This window comes from Gymnoscopelus microlampas, assembly GCF_963454915.1.
Source record: "Gymnoscopelus microlampas genome assembly, chromosome: 9".
In the NCBI taxonomy this organism is placed as follows: Eukaryota; Metazoa; Chordata; class Actinopteri; order Myctophiformes; family Myctophidae; genus Gymnoscopelus; species Gymnoscopelus microlampas.
This window is the reverse complement of record NC_139946.1, coordinates 26,370,293-26,392,316: the sequence shown is the minus strand read 5'-3', so window position 1 is coordinate 26,392,316 and position 22,024 is coordinate 26,370,293. Positions and strand designations below refer to the sequence as shown.

General features: G+C 43.0%; 2 protein-coding genes across 4 annotated transcripts in view; one reads left to right on the top strand and one right to left on the bottom strand.

Moving 5' to 3' along the window:
* Positions 1-12,600, top strand: part of slc9a7 (solute carrier family 9 member 7) — a 37,565-nt gene extending 24,965 nt beyond the window's left edge. For both annotated transcript variants that reach the window (XM_084066562.1, XM_084066561.1), the window contains 4 exons: positions 2,856-2,919; positions 4,697-4,779; positions 6,403-6,508; positions 10,080-12,600. In XM_084066562.1, the coding sequence (XP_083922688.1) occupies positions 2,856-2,919; positions 4,697-4,779; positions 6,403-6,508; positions 10,080-10,334 (508 nt within the window). In that variant the 3' untranslated portion in view covers positions 10,335-12,600. The remainder of the gene's footprint in view (positions 1-2,855; positions 2,920-4,696; positions 4,780-6,402; positions 6,509-10,079) is intronic.
* chst7 (carbohydrate (N-acetylglucosamine 6-O) sulfotransferase 7) lies at positions 11,199-21,988 on the bottom strand. Of its 2 annotated transcripts, XR_014601437.1 has the most exons (4): positions 20,932-21,988; positions 20,216-20,556; positions 18,541-18,729; positions 11,199-18,220 (listed from the first exon to the last, which is right to left on the bottom strand). XR_014601437.1 is itself a non-coding variant. In XM_084066563.1 (3 exons), exons 1-2 carry the CDS (start codon positions 21,877-21,879, stop codon positions 20,248-20,250), a joined length of 1,257 nt encoding a protein of 418 aa, XP_083922689.1. In that variant the 5' UTR covers positions 21,880-21,988; the 3' UTR covers positions 11,199-18,220; positions 20,216-20,247. The 2 variants fall into 2 exon arrangements, 1 of the variants encoding a protein (XP_083922689.1); XM_084066563.1 differs by lacking the exon at positions 18,541-18,729.
* Positions 21,989-22,024: the final 36 nt, after the last annotated feature.

The window sequence follows — 22,024 nt, the reverse complement described above, 5'->3', positions numbered from 1 at the left end:
AATATTATATGAACATTCTTTGTTTACAACAGGTTTATAACTCAAAGTTGTAACTCTCTCTCTCTCAATAGCTCTGGTTCTGGCCAGGTACAGTAGAAGTGTGTGGACTAGTTAGCATAACACATTAAAGTTCTCCCTGGTGACCGAGTGGGGGCCAGTGTGGAGGATTGGTGTGACAGCCCAGGCCCGCTTTCCTTTTGTGTTTGTTAGGGGGGGGACTGTCGTTCTGGTTTTCACACAGTGGTGCAAGGAACAAATCTCACACTGTGTGCTGTGGAGGCGTGCTCAACACAGCAGTGTGAAGGAACACGGTTGAAAAGCACAGGCAGGAGGCAGGAGCGTGAGGTGATATTAAGCATGCGCAAGAAAAGAAAAAAACAAGAAAAAATCCTTGAGCTCATTCATGATGCTTTCTCATAGCTCCCACATCTTTTAACAACTGTATCCCGATTGTTATTTTAACTCTTGAGAGGGTAAATATTTACCCGTAACGGTCCATGTTTTGCACTCTTGGGGTTGAGCTAACACTCTGTGCACAACATACGCTTAGGCTACTCTCTTGTGGGATCTATAAACCCAGTGCTTTTCAGTGGGGTCCGAGGACCCCCAGGGGTACTTGAAGGGGCTCCAGGAGGTTCCCAGCATGTGTCTATGTCAGTGGTTCTCTTACAGTGCGTTGACTGCTTGTAGATCTGCTATTTTTGAAGATATTTGAAAAGTTTTGAACGTTTTTTTTGGCCTATAATGACATGCCCCAAAATACGGACCCCTGGGTTGAAAGTGGTTAATAATACAGTGTATTTTACATGTGAGTAAACTTTGCGCTGCCTCCCACCCCAGCCTTCCAATCAGTGACGTGACTCTCTCCCTGTAGTCTGTCGTGCCTTGAGCCTTAAATCTTGGCTCGTTCCATCAAGATCCTTCCTGAGCACATCCCCCAGCATGCTTTGCAACGTCTTTGTTTTCCCAGGTCGCTGACCTCCCGAGCTACACAACCCCCCTGAGGTTCTGTGAAGGGGGCCCCGCACTTCCCTTTCTCTCCCCTCTTCTGTAACCTCTGCGAGGCATGCAGAATCCTTTGGTGGAGGCCCTCTGGCTCCTCAGTGTCTCTAATAAGCAGTGGTGGAAAGTACATTTACTCAAGTACTGTACTTAAGTACAACTTTGAGGTTCTTTTACTTTTGACTGTAATTTTCTGTACTTTTATACCTTCTATTCCGCTACATCTCAGAGGCCAGTGTTGTAATTTTTACACCACTACAATCATTTGAAACCTTTAGTTACTAGTTTGCAGGTTTAGATTACCATTAGAAAACGTACATTGACCTCTTAAGCCTCATTTTATACATTGTCTTTTATTCAAGGACTTTTATTATATACTGTGTGTATATTTTGATGCCAATACTTTGTACTTTTACTCAAGTAAATTTTGACTTGAGTACATTTTCTAATACAGGACTTTTACTTGTAATCTTACATTGGAAGTGGAATTACTACTGGAATTACTACTGTGTGTGTGTGTGTGTGTGTGTGTGTGTGTGTGTGTGTGTGTGTGTGTGTGTGTGTGTGTGTGTGGGGGGTATTTATTTGTTGTAAAAAGAGGAGATAGAATCTCTCTCGGGTTTTTTGTGGCTTATCCATGCAGAAGTGATAGTTTGACTGTGTGAGCACACTAGAGAGACTAGAGATAACTGTAAACACCATGCATGTCGTACCAGATAACACAGGTTGGGCAATGTTTAACACATTTTTGGGTCATGAGTAAATATCCCTTTTTAAATTTCCTACACATTTATTCAAATATATATTTTTTTCAAACATTTAGAATAGTCAAATATCTTTCAAAAGAATTTCCGAAATGTAAAAAATAAAATAAAAAATCCATTAACTTTTGAAAAACGGCTGAGGTGATTAATTTATGTATTTTTGTACGTTTAGGTCCCGGGGAGATACCAAATTTGACTTTTGTGTCTCGAGCTGAAAGGTTTGGGAACCCCCGATTTAAGTCATCCATAGTGCCAATTTTGGCTTCAGGTTTCAAATATAATCACGGTAGATAATAACACATTACTTTGGCTTGTGTCCAGGCAGACTTGTTTCAACATTAGACTCCACTTACCATTGCTCAGAATGAACCATTCAAGAACTTATCGTTGCTGTCGGGCAGAAACATCCTATCTCCATATTCTATTCTCTTTTTTCGTAAATGAATGCCCTACGTGATCCTGCTAGAGCATCACACAAAAGTATCAAAAGCTGCCGATATACCAGCTCGAATATATCTGCTTTTGCTATTTTTTTTTATTTGAATCCTGAAAAGTAACAGTTTTGGACATATGAGGTTTTCACCCGAGAGAGACGTTATGAGGATTGAAAGTGTTGTGTGACCATTTAAAGCAGATTATTTTCATTTTAATCCACCTGTAAGAAAAAAGACACCAAGAGGGAAGTCTGTCAATGGAAATGGTTGTCTCTGTAACTACATTTTAAGCCCATGTGTTAGTCTTAGCTTCTTGTACTTTTTTAGCATGAACAGCAGCTAGTATTTAATGTTGTAGACACGTAAACACATTGGTCCAAAGTGAAATTTCATGAGTGAGAGACGGAAACACTTATGCAATTTCCATAATAATTGTGTAATACGTGGCTTTGATTTAGTTATTACTGTACATGCAGTATCTTTACAGACATACAGTACTGTGTAATATTTTTGAACATCCTGCTTTTTTCAAAGCTGGCACTTTTACTCTTTCTACTGTCTTTGCCCTCTGATGCATAAATCAAAAAGGGGAAGCACAACTCTCCCTCTTTCTCTCACTACCCGGACCCACTTATCGCTCTTCTCTCTGTCACAGGGTTGGAGTTGACCCAGATCAAGACCTGCATCAGTCTGGAGACAACTTCCAGGTCCTGCAATCGGTGAGGACTTCCCCACACATACCCCAGTCATCCTTACTTTTAGCCACTTTAACCCTATACTTTAGTTGACCAGATTCCCATGGGCTCTACACTAGGCCCCCCTCCTCTTTTCACCCTACAATGAATATCTTAGCCGAAAATAGTCGATCTACAAGCTCGAATGCTTTGTGAGCTTGTAGAGCTTCTATTTCCGCTGAATGTTAGCCCCAGATGCTACTGTTAAAGTGATTAATCCAAGCCACTGTGACTCTGGTCAGTGGGAAACAGCCAGTAAGGCTAGACTGACGTACATGGTAGCCCAGTGCGTCGTGAAAAGTGGAAGTGAATCGGCTGAGTCAGATTGATAGAAGCAGAACAGCTTCAAACTCTACTCTTCTATAAACTATAATTATCCTCCTGCCTAGCAATTCTTTCAATTACAGTCATCTAATATACATGAGGGTTGCTATGTTCCACAGAAATACCGGAATTCTTTAGTACGCCGTGTCTCTTTTGAGACGAGCCGTTCAGAAGAGGGTCTGTGTGTCTGTGTCTCCGTCTGTGTGTCCGGACCAATTTCTGCCAGTACCTCCACTCTGGCTTTTTCTCACCTATATGTTTCTCACCTTTTTATCACCAAAATGTTATAGTGAAAGTCAAAGGGGCTCTGATTGGGCTGAAACCTTGTCCAGATCTGGAGTCATACATCATAGATACGTCACAGACAGATGACTGTTTTCACCGGTTGGCCACATGAAGTCTGAGTTCCACTTTGGGTCCACGCTGTTCCAATGTATGATTCAAAATGTTTTATGATGTTTGCATGTCGAGTACAGTTGACCCTGCTGAGTTCTGTGTGACACTATTTCCGCCATGGTGTTCTTGGCCTAGCCTGGCATGGCCAGACTAATATCACTGGGTAGATGTTAGTCTGGAATCTCTGTGTGGAACCTGCATTTTGAAGGGGCTGATTTAAAAAAAATTGCCTCTGGTGATAAACCCGCCCCATATTTGCACACTGGGCCCTGATTGGTGCCTAACAACTTAGGGGGCAGCGAAATCCAATCACAACCGAGCGGGGCCAGACCAAATCTGCCGAGGGCAATTTTTCTTTTGCACTGGCAGATTCGCCTGCTTTCCAGGCTATCCTTGGCCCAGTGTACTGATGTGGGCCCCCAAGTACTTGGCAAAACCCTTTAATGATAACATTAATATTTAAAAGAATTGTTTTCTTGAACCTGACAAAAATAGTTTTTATTTTACGTTGGTTCCATTGGTCCAAGGCGGACCACAATCGATTGGTTTATCATTAAAATAAAACATGTGCTGAAAACTTCGAGAAGGCTTTTTTCAAATGGATTTTCAAACGGGCCCTGAGTCAGGAAAGGTTGGGCACCGCTGCCATGGCCCACTGTAGCTGGCTGCTTCACTGAAAGCCACTACGAATTAAAGCCGGGTTCAGACGTCACTGCTGCAGGGAGGAAGGGAGTGGGGGGGTATAAGCTACTGTAGAGGCCTTAATAACTGTTGTTTAGGGCTTTGTTGAGGGCTCTACTCTTGCCAGCACCTTGTCTTATCATTCCCCCCTGCCCTGTTATATTTACCCGCCGGAAAGTCGTTAGCCGTGACGCCTGCGACGCTGGGTGGTCCATTAACTCAACAGGGGTCATTGTACTGCAAAACACTGTTTGCTTCCTCTGGCTTCCATCTGGGTCAAATACTGTTTTGATGTAGACACAACTGTTTGAATTGACATTGATATAATGACTTAATACTCTCTGTGTGTTTGTTTGTTCAGGATGGGCCGCAGGCTGAGGGCCAAAGTAAAACCAAGCAGGAGAGTGCCTGGCTGTTCAGGTTGTGGTACACCTTCGATCACAAGTATCCTTCTTCTGGCTCGTTTACGGCAGTGCTTCTCAAATTGTATTAATTTCAAGGTCCCCTGGTTTGGTATGCATTAAGCCACAGACCCCCATAACTGAGAGAGTGTACAAATGGACCCTTACAGGTCCATTTGAGTATACCGTCCAAGGTGCAGAACACCGTCCAAGTTGAGTATACCGTCCAAGGTGCAGAACGTACTCTAAATCAGTCATTCTCAAGCTTCTCATTCTGAGCTTGTAGATCTGCTATTTTCAAAACAAATCTTGAAACGAAAGAAATGTGAACAATTTGGAAAAACATTCTAACTCAAATCTTGTATGGGGGTCCCTCCTGTCACATAGGGGTCAGTGGCCAAATACATATTAAGGGGGTCCTTGACATGGAAGTTTGAGAATCCCTGGACTCTATAGCACATGTTAAATCCAGCTGTGTTTTGGTTGACACAGAGGGCAAGTCACATGTACTGTAACCTGCGGTCCGTCCGCCCACTTCCTCTGTACTGCTTTCAGCTCAGCTGAACTACAGTATTGCATCCCCAGGTGCTGGTTTGTCTGGCTGATTTAAGGAGGACAGCTGTGCTTCACCATGGGGACTTTTCTCCATGGTGAGGTGTGGGTGGCTTATCCACTGAGGTGTGGGTTGGGTTTACTTTGTCCCTAATCTCTCAAGACAGATTCAGCAGCCAGCAACTGAATTCAAAGGAAAATAAAAATGAATTCCCCTTTTTTTTTGCCAGATTGCTTAATCCTAGGCAGCCTCAAAAAGAGTGAAGTGATAGCAGTTGCTTTTTATGCCTTTGTGTTGAGTTTCGCTGCTGCTGCTGTTTTGGTTTCAGTTTGAACATTATACTTTTGACGTTCCTTCCTACGTAATGGTCCCAGTAACCTGGTCATTTCTATTAGGCTTTCTAATAGACTGACTGACTGACTGTAATGTATTGAGGCCAAAATCAACTTATTGATGCCAAAATCAATACAAATAAATTGGGGCCAAAATCAAAGTTGCATTTTTAGATTAGTTGGCAGTTCTACTTAGCTAAGTTCCCATTTTTGCTTTTGTGAGTTCCCAGCTAAGGGTGATGATCCTGTACTGTATATTCTTAGTGTTTCCCCAAGCAAGCCTCCCAGCCCTCTGCTTAGGGGACTTAAGATTAATTTATGCATTGTTGAACTAACTCGCTCTCATCCCTCTATTTCATGAACAACAACAATGAACAACATCGGTCAATTAAATGTACAAATGTAGCTACTTTTACCTTGTCCTTCCTGTATCCTGGTTGTTTGAGTACACTGTACATTACAGTATTTGAATGACAAACGTGATGTATTTTCAACTGAAAAAAGTATCAACACAAAACACAGTTGAACAACAGAAATTATGTGATTTCAACTAAGTATGGATATGACTTTTAGAGGCAGTTTCCTTCTCATAGTGTGTATACAGCTAGTCATGTTATGGGCTAACTCGCTCTCATCCCTCTATTTCATGAACAACAACAATGAACAACATCGGTCAATTAAATGTACAAATGTAGCTACTTTTACCTTGTCTTTCCTGTATCCTGGTTGTTTGAGTACACTGTACATTAATGGGGTAGTAGTCTCCTTAACATTCACCAAGCTACCTGATGCCCATCCTGACGCACAGCGGCCCACCTCTCACCACCACCCTGCCTGCCTGCTGTGGACCACTGGCCCGCTGTCTGACCAGCCCCCAGGCCTATGAGGTCAGTACTGTAAACACACACACACACACACAGTATTGCTATACTTGCGAACAACTAGAATGCAGATTTTCTGACTGACATTTTTACAAATTCTTGACATTTTTTAACATAACCCAAAGCCAAAAATAACAGCTCACAACGCTGTGACACATTGTGAGCTTGAAGATCTGCTCTTTTCGGTACATGACACTGGCACGCAACTAAAAATAAACCCCAACCAGAATCTTTTCCTAACTGTAAGCCTTTTAATTTTAACATCAAACAACTTTCAAAATGTCTCTTGTGAGGACCAGGACAAGTAATGGCCTAACAATGTCCATTTCTCAAATTCTGCCATATTTGTAGGGATATTTGGATCTCACAATTATGGTAATACAAGTACACGCACTTGAATGTGAATAAAGGGTTAAAGAAGGTGCATATTATCATGCACATGAAGCTCTTCCTGCATGAAGTCTGCATGCACCTTGTCCCCCTGAGCTAGTTACATTTTGGTTTTCCCCCGGTCCCTACAATAATAATTTCATGTAGAGAACGGCCTTTGACCGACCTGACTGCCAAGAAGTGTGTGTCAGAAGTTTTTGTTCAGCGGAAGCCACTAACAAAAATGGGACAAAAGTAGAGAAAAGTAGAATTGCGTTGCCCTAGTTTAGCGACACAACCAAGCGTGGAGAAAATGTTTTGCCTCAGCTGAAGACACAGAGATGAATTTGGAGTCACAAGTAATGAATGATTGGTCACATTGTATGTTTTTCCAAGCTACAGTGCAGCTGAGGTTAGATCAAGATAGTGGGAAATTATTAGAAAATTGCCTCTTTCTTTTACCATAACAGTACATTGTACTGTCTGACACATAATTAAGCTGTGTTTCCCCTGGAAGTGGTTTCAGCCTCAAGCCCACATCTACATAATTGCAAATCGTCGCTGTCGGGTGGAAACATTGTATGTTCAAAATCGTTACATTTCAAGAAATAAAATAAAAATAACCTGTGTTCCAATGGATCCAATGTAGTTATTTAGTCACAAGCTCTTGTTAAGACTTTTCTTTGGTTAAATATTTATAAAACCCACAGACAGATGTAACCAATAAAAAAAAAAAAACATGAAATGTTAAAATATGGTCATGGAGATACAAGGTTTCTGCCCGACGGCAACAAAATGGCCTTTAACATAACAATTTTAGTCAGTAGAGTTGTAACATAATGAAATTATTTTCAAGTCTGCTGATGAATGAATGTACAAAGGGACAACAGCAGTTTTTTTTTTTTTTTATCTAGACGGTACAAAAGACTCATTCAACCTCACCGCAATGATGACCGGTTGAAAAAAAAACCTGTAGTGTCCTAAAGTCTTCGACACAGAAAACACCCATTGACTGGAAGGTCACGCATGGATTCTCGCTGGCAGATTTTCCTATTCAGTTTGAAACTCAACTTCATCATCTCACTTTTAGCTGGCATGCTGGCCTTTCACAAAACTAACCAACCAATGCTAGGGTTAACCACATGAACCCTAGCATCCCTATTCTAGGCATGTCATAATGGGCAAACGTTCAGCTATTTTGGTCGAAGAGATTTGTTGTTGATCCCGGTCAACTGGAGTATTTAAGGTTTTAAGTGGTTAATGCTGACAGCAACATTTACAATGTAAAACATCAAATTTTCATACATTTGGCAAGTCTTCTCAATGCAATAAGACCTGTCTGTTTTCTGCTCGCATTTTGTGCTCATCTGTCACTAAAATTGTGTGGGCCACTATTTGACTATCAACGTAGGACTGTTATCCGGGAAAGCCATGAATTTAGTCGATTGTTCATGTAATCGGGACAATCCAATGTTCTGTGTCACCAATTGGATAGACTTGAGAGAATGGGACAGATTGAAATTTGTGGACGGTGATAAATCTTTTTTTAGTCTCAACATTTGTCTCGACCAGAATTAGTTCAGAGAGATGCTTAATATAGGCAACATCATGAATAATTCCCATGCTTAGTTGCGTAACACATTAAAACGGTTCAGTCTCTGCATCCATTATCGTAAAATAAAAAAAGAAACCTTGCCTTTTCATCTCATTATAAGGCCTGATGGATTTATGTAGAATTTACTGTTTTTTCTTTGGGATAAATGTTGGGGTGGCTGGGTTATGTAATCAGGATTATTCCATTTGATCCGTTAGTCAGAGTAATAATCCTGCTGTTGACCCAGCACAAACTCATCCAGTCAACTCATCTATTTCCCAGAGGACACAAGCTGCCTATAGTATCGATTCCCCCGCAGTTCAAAGTTAATTAGAGCTGTGAAAGCCTGTTCGGCTGTCAAACTGTTTATCCCATGTGCAAATACTCAAATTGAGTATCTTTTCATTCTCTGGGTGACTGTGCGTAAATCCCTTTCACAGCCACAGTCTTGGGAGAGGTTTTGTGCTTCTGCTGTGCATGGGTCATTTATATGTGTGAATGTACGTTGACTGCAGCTTTGCTGTGCTAATCCTACAGTCTTAATAGTGTATTGTCATACTGTATGTTTCACTCGCATCCACACAGAACACTTAAACAGGAGTCTCCCACCTTCCCTCTTATTTCTATAAACCAATAGTGGATGAACCCTAAGGCAGTGGTTCTCAAAGTGGGGTCCAGGGACCCCCAGGGGTCCTTGAGGGGGTTCCAGGGGGTCCCCAGCCAAATAAGTTGTTAAAGCATCAAAATCTGCTTAACCGCTTTGAACCTATAAACATCAGCTATTTCAAAATCTGCTTAACCACTTTGAACCTATATACATCAGCGAGCTTGAAAATAGCTGATCTACAAGCTCACTCTCTTGTCTTAGTATGGGGTCTCTGGCACAAAATATTTTGAGATGGGCGTCCGTGGCCTAATATTAATTTGGGGGTCCTTCACATGAAAATGTTTGAGAACCACTACCCATTCTAGATGGTCATGCAAGACTCCACAGATTTGCATTAAAGGAGCACTTCTCACATTTTCAAACTTATCTTCATATAATCGGTCCTGACTCCTCACTCATGCTCATAAGATGGCACCATTTCTGTCTACTCACTCTGTGTCTCAAAAGCGCATTAGTATGGATGGTTCAGAAACCTGCCTACCAATGACATCATTGATGGGGATTCCAAGATGATGGAAACTTCAGCCTTACTGGAAAGTTAGTTTCCTGAAATATAAGCCGTTGTTTTTGCATTAAAAAAAAATGAAATCCTGTTTGCCATTGATAGGCAGGTTTCTGAACTGTCCACAGTTCACCTCTGAGACACAGAGTGAGTAGACAGAAATGGTGGCCTCTAATAATGAGCATTAGTGAGGACCAATTATATGAAGACAAGGTTGAAAATGGGTGAAGTGCTCCTTTAATGTCAAGTCTTGCATGACCATGTGTGTGTACAGTATGTGGCATGCATGTGTCTGTATGTGGTGTGCAGAGTGTGTGTGTGTGTGTGTGTGTGTGTGTGTGTGTGTGTGTGTGTGTGGCATGCAGACTGCATATGTGTGTATGTGGGGTGCAAGCTGTACCCTTCCCTTTTTCATGTTCCGCCTGCCATGTGTCGTGTCTTCCAGAACCACGAGCAGTTGCAGGACCACGACGACTCTGACCTGATCCTCAGCGATGGCGACCTGACGCTGACGTACGGCGACACGGCCATCACGGCCAACGGGGCTGACGCGGTCGGGGGGGGCTCGGCCTGGAACGCCAATGGGAAGAGGAGCGCCAGCACCTCGGAGGAGGCGCTGGAGCGTGAGCTCGACTCCCGCGAGCAGGAGCTGCTAAGCCGCGGCACGCGCCTCGTCTTCCCCATCGAGGACCACATCTGACCATGCACCCCCCCCCAGCCCAGTACACCCCCCCCCCTCCTCCCCCTCACTCATGTGCCATTGCCATCACTAACCCCCACCCCCCAGATCCGAACCGAAACAAACCGCCTCCTCGCCTTGGACCCTGCGCACACCTCACTCCTGCGGGCAGAGAGTACGGTCCTTTCGTGGAGAGCGGAGACGGGAATGAAACGAGACGGGAGGGGACGGGACGGGACGAGTGCTGGAGGGTTCGGGTCGACTCCACGCTTTTAGGGCCCGAGAAGCGGAAGGAGCATTTCATGACCATCACCCTTGGAGCTGGAGCCGAGGATCCAGGAGACATGGGTCGCCCACAGCCCCCTCCATGAAGGGGGTAAGGGTGATTTATACTTAAGTTGCGCATCTGTGTCGCGCACTCAAAATAGCCGGTCTACAAGTTCATGTGAGCTTGTAGATCGCCTATTTTGGGTGCACGACACGGCACGCAAACAAAGTACAAATCAGGCAGAAGACTCCATGCTGTTATACTGTGATTTTACCGATGTTTGTTTACTTTTTTCTCCTCCCCCTTTATATAAACGGGAGGGGAAGTCGTTATGCAGGATTTAGGGACAATCTACCTTTCACGGGACATGCAATCGCTGCACTTTTGAATATGCCATATTTTGTGTGCTGGAATGTCCGAAAAATTGCAATGTGAGACTGTGTGCTTGTCACAGTGTGTGATGATTCTGTCATCACAGCGTATGGGTTGACCGCTGAGGTGACACGGTGAGGTCTCCTCGCTGGCTAATAATTTTCAAGCTCATTAGAAAGCCCTTGCAAATCATACCCCAGTGTAAGAACCTTGCAATCTCTACATACTAGAGCCCGACTGATGCCAGAGTCCTAGACCACCGATTACAGATGTTTTGACTGATATTTTGTCAAAGGAAAAAGTACAAAATCTTGAAATCAATTTGAAAAACTTTTTTATTAAGTTTTGTTAAAGTTTCTATTTGAGAACATTGAAGTCCTAAGTAAACAAATACATTTAAGTAAACACAAAGTTTTGGGATTTTTTTAAGGTCTTTGTCTGTAATGACATTCCCAAATTAGGTAAACCAGGTTGAAAGTGGGTAAAACTCTGGACACATTGGCTGCTTAATTGCCGATACGGATGTCATCAAAAAAGTAAAATAATGGCCAATATATGAGTCGGGCTCTAGTCCATACACATGGTCTGTGTGAAGAACATGAATTAGTCATCTTGTACCACACGCCTTAAGGAAGCAGGCTGACCAAGGCTGGGTGGATGTTGTGCTGAAGACTCTGTTGCATTCAAACAAAAGCATGTGTGTAGTGGAGAATCTGAGGGCGTGCAGAGGGAAGGGGGTGGCTGGTGAATGCTTGGCCATCTAATTACCATCACAATCTGTAATGAATGAATGAATGAATGAATGACTGAATGTGGGTTAAGAATGCAAGCATGTAAATACAATGCACACTTTTGTTTTAGTAAGATTTAGAATCGCCTGCGTTCATCTCAACAATTACAAATAACGTTCATGTTACGGGACACCCGTCTCTAGCCTTTATTGCATGTCTTTGATTTATGCTATGAAACTAACCTTCTCGTGCAATAATGTGACATGGCCACCTGTGCTGATGACAAAAAATCGGCATAACTCTCAGCCAGTTATCTCCAGTGCTGTGACCATTTAACGGCAATTCAAATTTCTTGTAAACAGCCAAAAATGTATGCATGTCCTTATTCATGAGAGGTGCATACTGCATAGATACATTTAAAATGAAAGGCCACTAAACCATTCAATTAAAGGTCTAAATGGTTGAATGTGAATTTGAAACCCAGTGCAATATCCCACTCTGAAAGTATATTTAACAGATGAATGCATGCATTGAGCCTAAATCAAGCAGTTGGCACGACCACATGCTTTCACCAGTTGGATTGCTTTGAGGGCCTTGCGTGTAAACGGCACAGTGTAGAGGTGCACACAAAACCAATCACCAAACCAAACCCAACAGTGAATATGGTTTCACCTGACAAGCTCATGATTAAAACTTCACATTGAATAAAAACAGACTTCTAACATCACGTATGGGAATTCAGACATGCTTCCCTGCCTGTTGTAGCCAATAACAGCTCCAGTACAGATGTTGTTTTAAGTTCCATTCCTTGGGTAAATTGCCTATTAGGTAGACACAGTACAGGGCTTGTTGAAGCTGTCTCAGTTATAAGTAATTGGCAAATTACTCGCTTAAAACTAAATGACTTCCAAATCGATGTCTAATGCGTACTGTTGTATTTGATAGTGCTTAAAATATAACTGTGATTTGGGGAGTCTTTTACATTCGCACATATGTTTGTGTTTGCATATAATCCACATATATATTCAACTACACTATCGCCTGGGTGTACAGTGATATCTAAGAAAAGAAATCCCACTTTGGAAAACTTTTACAACCTAGTTCAAGCAAGTGTAAAACAGAACCATGTCAATGGTTTTATACTTATTATGGCTAATTGTGTAGACTCAATTTTCATTGCAACTTTTAAGGAAACGGTACATACCACAATGGTTGTTGTTTTTGTGTTTATCTGTCTTTAGAGGAAAAGGTGAATTCATTTAATTAAGGCCACTGTGGCCTCAGGGCATGCCATTTATTTTTGAGGGGCACAAGGCCAAACTGAGGGGCAACGACAGCCATGGCCTTCGTGGCCTCCCTGAATTCCTGCCCTGCCAGTCATTGCATACAAATTGTACGACTGAAGCAACTTCCCCATAGCCTTGATACAAGTAACCCAAACACTTCCTCTAAAATTGCTCTTCGGTAGTTGATACGGGGAACATGTAATCTTCCTAATGGCACAAATGGCAATTGACATACTGCTTCTAAAAACAAAAGAAGAAAAAACAGTATGCAACTCCCAAGATATAGCCTTTTTCTGAATTACTACTTATTTAGAGTGATTTATACTTGGTGCGGTACACTGAAAATATCCGATCTACAAGCTCTCACACGTTGCAGCACGACATGTTGTGAGCTTGTAGATTTGCTGTTTTCGGTGTGCACCATGGAACTCAAATGTAAATCTGGCATTGTGGTCTACATGTTACATAGCTCCTGCTTATATAATTAAAGATGGCATGTACACGATAGAGGGACTACCAAAATCAAAGTTGTTCACCCACGCTTTAAGTAAGAAAAAAAATGTAAAGTTACTGTCAGGCAGAAAACGTGTATCTCCATATTTGTTTTCCCCCCTGTAAATTAATGCCCTACTTGATTATACAAGAGTTGCACAAAAAAAGTAGTGAAAATGGCAGATCTACAAGCTCACCACGCAGCTTGTAGATCGGCTAATTGGGGTATTTTATGCTAAATATAAAATAATAATAAAAAAGGAACGGTTTTGGACATACAAGGTTTCCACCCAACAGCAGCGAAATGCCAGTCACTGCACTAGTTTCCATCCCAACACTTTCCACAACAGTGTGCTGAGGTCAGTTATTTTCCAACCCATTGATTTACACCGCTCCACAGGTTGCTGTGAGCTATAGAAAGCTGCGGTTATTGAATTTGAGCTGACCTCCCGACAGTTTCCTCACTCTGTGTGGCACATCCTTAGACAATCCTCACAGGGGACATGATCGTATATCATCGCTGTTGGGTGGAAATCTTGTATGTCTAAAATGGTAACTAAAAAGACCACTTTCACTTTAAACAGATTTTGTTTTACTTTTATGTGACACTAGTATGATGAAGCAGGGCTTTAATTTAGGAAAAAACAAGTTGAAATATGGAGATACAAGGTTTCTGCCTGAAGGCAACAATATACAGCCCTGGCCAAAAAATTAATTTGTCCACTGCAAAATTGGCAGTTTATCTGGTTTGCTTATACGTGTGTTTGAGTGAAAACATTGATGCTGTCTTTTTGTCTATAAACTATACTGACATTTCTCCCAAATTCAAATAAGAATATCGCTATTTAAAGCATTTATTTGCAAAACAGCTCAAAATAACAAGTGTTTTCATTCAGACCTCGAATAATCAAGAAGTTCATATGAATTCAAAACGACACAATACTAATAGTTTAACTTAGGATAAGTTCAGAAATCAATATTTGTTCGAATTACCTGATTTCTTTAAGGTAGAACTAGCTGTGTTTTTTTCCATGCAGCTGGTTCTATTGCAATAGGATGGTGATAACCACAGCATTGTTTTTTATACTGGTCACCCAAATCAGTACCTCATTAAAGGAGCCATTTTCAACCTTATCTCCATGTAAGTCCTCACTAATGCTCATTATAAAATGACACAATTTCCATCTACTCACTCTGTGTCTCATTGGTGGGCAGTTCAGAAACCAGAAACCTCCCTACCAATGACATAATTCACTGAGACGCCAGGTGAGTAGACAGAAATGGTACAGTGCCATTGTATAATGAGCATTAGTGAGGACCAATTATATGCAGACCGGTTGAAAATAGGTGAAGTGGTCGTTTAAATAGAACAATGTGTGCTTATGTTGGAATTCAACAGGTACAGGAATGGAATGTCTGCCATACATGGAGAGATGCTGATTTAAGAACATGTGTGTCTCTTCATTTCTTCCAGAGCTGGTATCTTTCTTACTTTTTTCTCTTGTTCCCTTGAGCTCCTGTTCAACTGTAAATTGTAGCTGGCGATTTGGCGCTCATGTTGGCCTTTCCTGGGACCTGTATAATATCTGTTCCAGCTGTGCACTATAGGAGAGGAATGCAAGCACTTTAGCTCAGCTGAGCTGTCTGTGGATTTAAGGGGAAAAGGATTTCTGATTTAAAAGAAAATGAACCACTTATTCCAATTGAACTGGAGCAGTGGTTCTGAAGTTGGGGGGCTCCTTGAGGGGGTTCCAGGCATAGGTTCCAGGGGGGCCCCAGCAAAATGAGTCAAACATAGCATCAAAATCAGTTTAACCGCTTTAACCATATACATTGGCTATTTGAAATTAGCCGATCTACAAGCTCACAACGCATTGCGATGCGACACATTGTGAGCTTGTAGATATGCTATTTTCAAAAGAATCTTGAAAATGGTTGAAACATTTTGATTTTATTTTTTAACATATTAACACACATTTTGTATGGGGGGTCCCTGGAACAAAATATTCTCAATGGGGGTCCACGGCCAAAAACGTAATTCATTTAGGGGTCTGTGACATGAAAAAGTTTGAGAAACAGTGAACTGGACGATGTGTTACGTTGGATTTTCTCCTTGGAACATTCTGTACAGTACTAAAGGCTCCCAGGGAAGGAAACCTACATATAAATCAGTACGTTAAGATCAAGTGTGAATTGCGGCATTGCAGGGTTGGGTGAAAGGCCCAATTGTCTGGCTTGAACATGAGACGGACACACAAGAGAGAAGTGTTAGAAGTCAACAGGGATTTCAGTAGTGAAATCCATCTAGTTATGCAAGCCCCAGCCAGTTGTATGGACTCTGGGTCATTTACACATATACTCTAGTAAGAAAAGGGGGGACACAACATTCTGCATTGCACTCTGTCACAAAATCTGTTTCCACAATCTGATGTAGACGAAAGCCTGTGTCTGGAACCTACTCATTTACAAATTTGTCTCAAAGAGCCATTGTTGTGTCCAGAAACCCGCATTTGGACATGTGCCCAGATCACTGCCCAGTCATGCTAATACTATCATGTCTCCCTCTGTGATGCTCATACCAGCTAGTCTGTGCTATATGGCTCATTTTGGTGTAGCTTAAAACAAAATTCCCCATATAACTGACAGCAGATATTTGCAGTACCTCCTGGCTGTGAAATACTGTACATATTGGAAACTGTGAAAATGTCCATGGGGCAATTGTCTGTCGACGGTCTTGACTACCATTTGCCTGTGTTTTATTAACTAACATAAGAAAAAAAGACTAGCAGAGCTCGCATCTGTTTATGTCTAAGATGTATTGGGAAAAAAACAAAATCTAAGTGTTACTATTAAAGACATGGGAGCAATTTATGACAGCAATGTTGTGGACATGTCAAATAGTGGCTACAGGGCAAGGGAGCAGTATTTGGCACGTTAGATTCAAGTTGAGGAGGCTCATGCAAGGAGTCTGGGGCCCCAGGGCTTAAAGGAAAATGTTGCTGTTTTTAACATCATCTCCATATACTATGGGTCTTCAATAATGCTCACTATGAGACGGCACCATTTCTGTCTACACGCTCTGTGTCTCCGAGGTGGACTGTGGATTGTTTGAAAATGTGCCTACCGACAATTTTATTATTCACTGATACCAGAACAATGGTTTCTATTTCAGCGTGCTAACTTTCCAGGAAAAGAAAGGATGTAGTTTCCATTAGATTAGAATCTCCTCCGACGATGATGTCATTGATAGGCAGGTTTTGGAATAGTCCATAGTCCAGCCTCTGAGACAGCACGAATAGACAAAAATGGTGCCATCTAATTATGAGCATTAATGGGGACCAATTATATGAAGACCAGGTTGAAAATGGGTGAAGTGTTCCTTTAAGCTTGATTTATAATTCCTTGTACAGCGGAGTTATAAATGAAGCATATACTACAACCTTCATGTGCACTCTCTCTCAAGACTGTTGCACTCTCTCTTGGTCTGTAGGTCTTGCTGCTGGCTGTCTGTCTTTCTATGCCGTCTGTACTTGAGAAATATGAGATGTAGCTAATTGTAAATAATAATGTACACCTGTTGTTTCTAGTTGCAACAACCAGCTGCCGACTTTTACCTGCAATATTTTGCATGTGAACGTGTTAATTAAAATAGTTTCAAATGAAGAGCCATCCAAGATGTCTTTCCTTTTGTTTTAGCCAGAGATGTCATCATAGACCAGTTTAAATCATTTTAGACATAACAGACATAATCCATAACCCACAGTATTTACTAATTTTACTTTATTGAAGTTCATTTAAGTTGTTCTTCCTTTCCTTGTCAAGACAATGGCTTCTTTTTAGATATCCATTCCAGAGCAATGAACCCCAAACATCTAAATGCCGATAACATTTTACCCTCCAACACAACCGTGACCGGTGGCACATAATCAGCGCAACATTTTAGAAAATAATCCATTCTCTTTACTGTGAGACTGCTACAGTACATACAATTTGTCAGTATCACTGTCATGTGACAGCTTGCACAAAGCTAGTTGGCCAAGGAGACAAGGCAGCTCTTGCAGGCACGTCCATGGGATATTAGAAAATGTCACACCAATGTGAGCGTTTCGTCAGTAACAGCGGAGAGCCGGCAGCTGTCTGGATTCCTGAGGAGGGCTGGGGGGGTAGTACAGTAGCTCCCCAGTCAGCTCTCTTCCCACCATAACAGTTTCTTCTTTCAAAGCTCTCTAAATTAGCATTGTTAGTGAGCCAGCTACAGGTAAGTATCAGTAGTGCTCAAGATTACTGCCACGCTTAGTCACTGGCTGGCCACATGAGGTCTGCACAGAGGTCACAGGTGAGGCTAAACACGACGTGGCCCAGTGCTCCAATCCGGATCTTGGCAGTAAGGTAGTTTCCAAGGCAGGACCAGTCTCAGGCTTATTCTGGCCCTGGCCTGCCAGGGGATTGAGAAGGGATTAGTGCAGATGAAAGGACAGAGGGATAGGGCCTGGCCAGTGGAGCAGCAGCCTTCTTCTTGGTGAGGTTTGTCTCTGTAGCCGAGCGAGGGTCTTGGTTGACAGGCAATTCTACAGCTGTTGATGGCAGCCTGTCGCAAATACATCTCTTGTCTCTTCAAGTGGCACCTCTTCGCCCTCGACTGTCTCCCCGGAGCAACAAATGGGCCTTCTTGGGGGGGACAACATTTGTGCTTGTGAATTCCCCTGAGGACCAGATTCCAACTCGTCCCATTGTTATTTCAGCCTGAATGCCTGGCCCCTGTAAGACAGAGAAATGCATTTAGTTTAAAGTGATTCAGCCATGGCTGTGAGCAGTTCATGCCATGACTGGATAATGAGACAACCGATAATGTACACTTTAGCTTACAACTTTCAATGATTTACAATGAGGGTGAGCAATGCAGTGATTTAGTGCTTAACTCAAGGACACATAGAGGACAACTATTGGCAGAATGGGATTGACGTCAGTCGGGACCTCTGTATAACTCTACAAAATAGGGCTTAGCAATCGTTACACTTTCTGAACACCATCACTGGATGGACCCAAAGGTCCCCACTGCATCCATACTGTGTCTGCACCATGTGGACAGCTTGCAGGCAGCCTGGTTGTAAAGGGTTCGCTTGTCGAGGGCTGGCGGTGACAGGCGTAACCCTGGGAGCTCGAGCCCTTCATGGACAGGAATATACAATGATCCCCTTTTTCACAGCATGGTCCAAGGCCCAGTGACTCGGTGCCAGCCCCCAGTTATCCATGAGAAGAGCCCAACGCTGCCAGAAAGGAGCAAACAATGAGCCCTCTATTGAACACCGGATTGGTCAGGGAGAAACGTTTCCCTGACATTTTCTGTCAGAAGCTCCAGCTCCATAATATTGGGCATCAGAGGTTCCTACAGAGTTTCTTATAGAAGTACAGCATAGTTCCACTACACAGGTCGACACACACTCACACACGCGCACACACACACACACACACACACACAGACGCTCGCACGCACGAACACCGTTGTACAGCAATACATATACACCACCACATGCCTTAACCTTAGACAATTCTAATTGTAACCCTAAAGATCACTACAACTTCTGATCTTTCGATCATTATGAATAAATCTGGTTCTCACAAAGATAGACACACACACACACACACACACACACACACACACACACACACACACACACACACACACACACACACACACACACACACACACACACACACACAGTTAGGTAGGTTAGGTATAACTGATAAGAATTAGAAATATCTGACATGCACTGACACTTTTGACCCTAACTCTGTGTCATGTACCATTTTTCCTCTGCTGGTACCTTGACTTGTTGTCAAGGTTGACTTGTTGCACACTTTATGACTGTAGATACAACTTCACACATTTTATGTATGCTGGTAGGCTTATTTGATTTGTTTTTTTGTTTTTTTTTAGCTAAATAAGATGGCAGAACACCATATTACAAAGTTACATAGGGAAGCTTTAATATCACTTTCATCGTGTATATGGTATTCACCTTTGTGCTTTATTCATATTTTGGTACTCTTTTTAAACTCTTATTCTTAAATGCAATTAATGCACAAAATAATTGAACCCACTGCTTTATACCTGGTGGAAACGTGTGATGTGACAATACATTTGAAGTTGAAGAACCTCTTGCTTGTGTGGGTGTATTTGAGAGGGAAATGCAACAGGGGAGCCTACTGATAGCATAGGTCAGTAATTGTCTATTATGATAGATTATGTGGGCTCTGGCAGATCTGTTATCTATAAGGAAGGAACAGAGTCCACTAACATTGTTAAATTCATAACAGGGAAATCTAAACTGAACTGGATCACGACCATAATGAAAAAGATCAAGCTCATTCAACAGGTGTATTGGACCAAATACACTGAATAGCATTGTTGCATAGTTAAAACCGGCTTGGTAAGAATAAGCAAATGTCTGGACCCTGGTAGAGTATAGTTTTGGTTCTGAAAGTGGGATATGGGGACACGTACGGGTCCTTGAAGGGGTTCCACAGTCAAATATCACAATTAGTTTGACCACTTTAACCCTGAACACATTATAAGCTATTTGAAAATAGCAGATCTAAAAGCTCACAACGCATCACAATGCAACGCGTTGTGAGCTTGGAGCTTGTATATTTTCAAAGAAAGGGCTGGGGGTACATTGTGCCATGGATGATATAGCAAAGATGATGACGACGACAACTATGACTTAGGAATCATCAGTGGCCTCATCTTACCTTCATCCTTTGAATCACAAGAGACGTCATGCTTATGTTTTATCCACGCCGTTCTTCTGATAACCCAGCTGTCTCATTACTTCACTACAGTATGCTTCCACTTGATTGATCTGTTCCACGTTGAGTCTCTCTCTCCAGGCATAGATGGCCTCCTTGGCGTCCCTGGACGATATGAGGAAGGGTCTGTCGGAGGAATAGCCCTGGCCGTGGGTCATGTTCAGGACAAACTTATCCAGGGCCGGAAAGCTGGAGAGGTTGGAGAAGCGGTAGAGCCTCTGCAGTTCCTCCATGGGGCTCAGCACCAGGTCCTCATAGCGGATCCGCATGTAATTTCTTCTCACCTGTGGGTGGATAAAGTATACACACTCAAGTAAATAAATAATCTACTCAAGTATTCAAAAAGTTCAGATTACAATATTAAAGTTAAATAAAGTTCCAAGTTACAAATTACACTATTACACTATTACAATACAGCTGTATTGAAACTTAGAAAATGTCCCCAAAACATTTTAATTTAATTGTTTTAAATCTAAAATTGTGAAAAAATAGCAGATCTACAAGTTCACAATGCATCATGTGCTCTACAATTTCTTTACACTTAAAGACCTTATGAAATTCCCCCCCAAAAAGGTAAATCTAAGGTAAAAAAAATTACATTACAGTAAATGTAGCCAGGCTACTTGTACTGTCCACCACTGCTTGCTTCTCAAACTCACCCACGGAGGTGCGTTCATCACCAGCAGCATGTCACTGAGCCAGTTGTCGCAGATCAGCTCCATGGCGCTGGAGACATAGTTCTCCGCGCGGTTCACTCGGTTGTTGGGCACCAGCAGACGCTTGTATTTGTCGCTCTGCTTCTTGCTCCTCAGCACCTGGATGCTCTCCTTGACCAGAGCCTGTTTGGACTTCAGACGCGAGTTGTGGACGGCCCGGGGGTCCCTGAAGAGCTGGACGATCTGGAGGTTGATCGCGGGGTCCTTCATCAGGGGGACCAGGACGCTCAGGTCCAAGACGCGCACGCCCTTGATGACCATGACGGGATACTTCTTACACTCCCTCTCCAGCTCCCTGATGTCTCGTCTCTGGCACTTCCCGCACTGCTCCTCCTTCACCAGTCCGATCTCGTGCCTCCGGTGCGCGTTGCACAGCGGCTCCGAGCAGATGACTTTGTTCATCTTCCAGCCGAATATGAACGCCGTGGTGAGGTTCTGGGTGCCCGCGTACAGCTTCAGCACGGAGAAGTCGCAGCGGTACAGCGCGTTCATCATGTCCCGCACGGCGCCCTGGAGGCTCGCCGCGTCCCCGGGGTACAGGGCCTGCCAGATGTGCCACATGGGCTCGTACAGGTAGAAGACGTCGGGATGCTGGTTGAACAGCTCGCCTAGGAACGAGGAGCCGGTCCTCCAGGTGGCGTGCAGGTAGATGTTGATCCGGGACTGGTTCCCCCTCCGGCGCCCCAGGGAGTCCTGGTCCGCCGAGCCGGAGCCGTTGAACTTGTTGCTGCTCCACAGCAGAGCCACCGTGTTCTCCAGGTCAGGGCACCGCTGCTGCTGTCCAACATAGTCGGGTTTATTCCGGTAATCCAGCGCATAGGGGATGAAAAGCAGCAAGCCGGTGTAGCCCAGGATTAAAACCAAGTATTTCTTCTGCAGCCTCCTCTTCATCTCCTTCCACAGAAAAAGGGGGACACCGGGGCTTTCTCTTCTTTCTCTCTCTCTCTCTTCTTCACGGGGAGGTTTTGGCTGCAAGTAAGCCGCTCTGAGCAGCAGTGTAGTAGTGTAGCAGCCGCAAAGATCTGAGTCAGAGAGC

What these genes read in the sequence shown, in the direction of transcription:
- chst7 (XM_084066563.1), bottom strand. Translation starts at nt 21,879, where the DNA reads ATGAAGAGGAGGCTGCAGAAGAAATACTTGGTTTTAATCCTGGGCTAC. An exon ending in TGATGAACGCACCTCCGTGG is followed by an intron (nt 20,557 to 20,931) that starts GTGAGTTTGAGA and finishes ATCCACCCACAG; the next exon opens with GTGAGAAGAAATTACATGCG.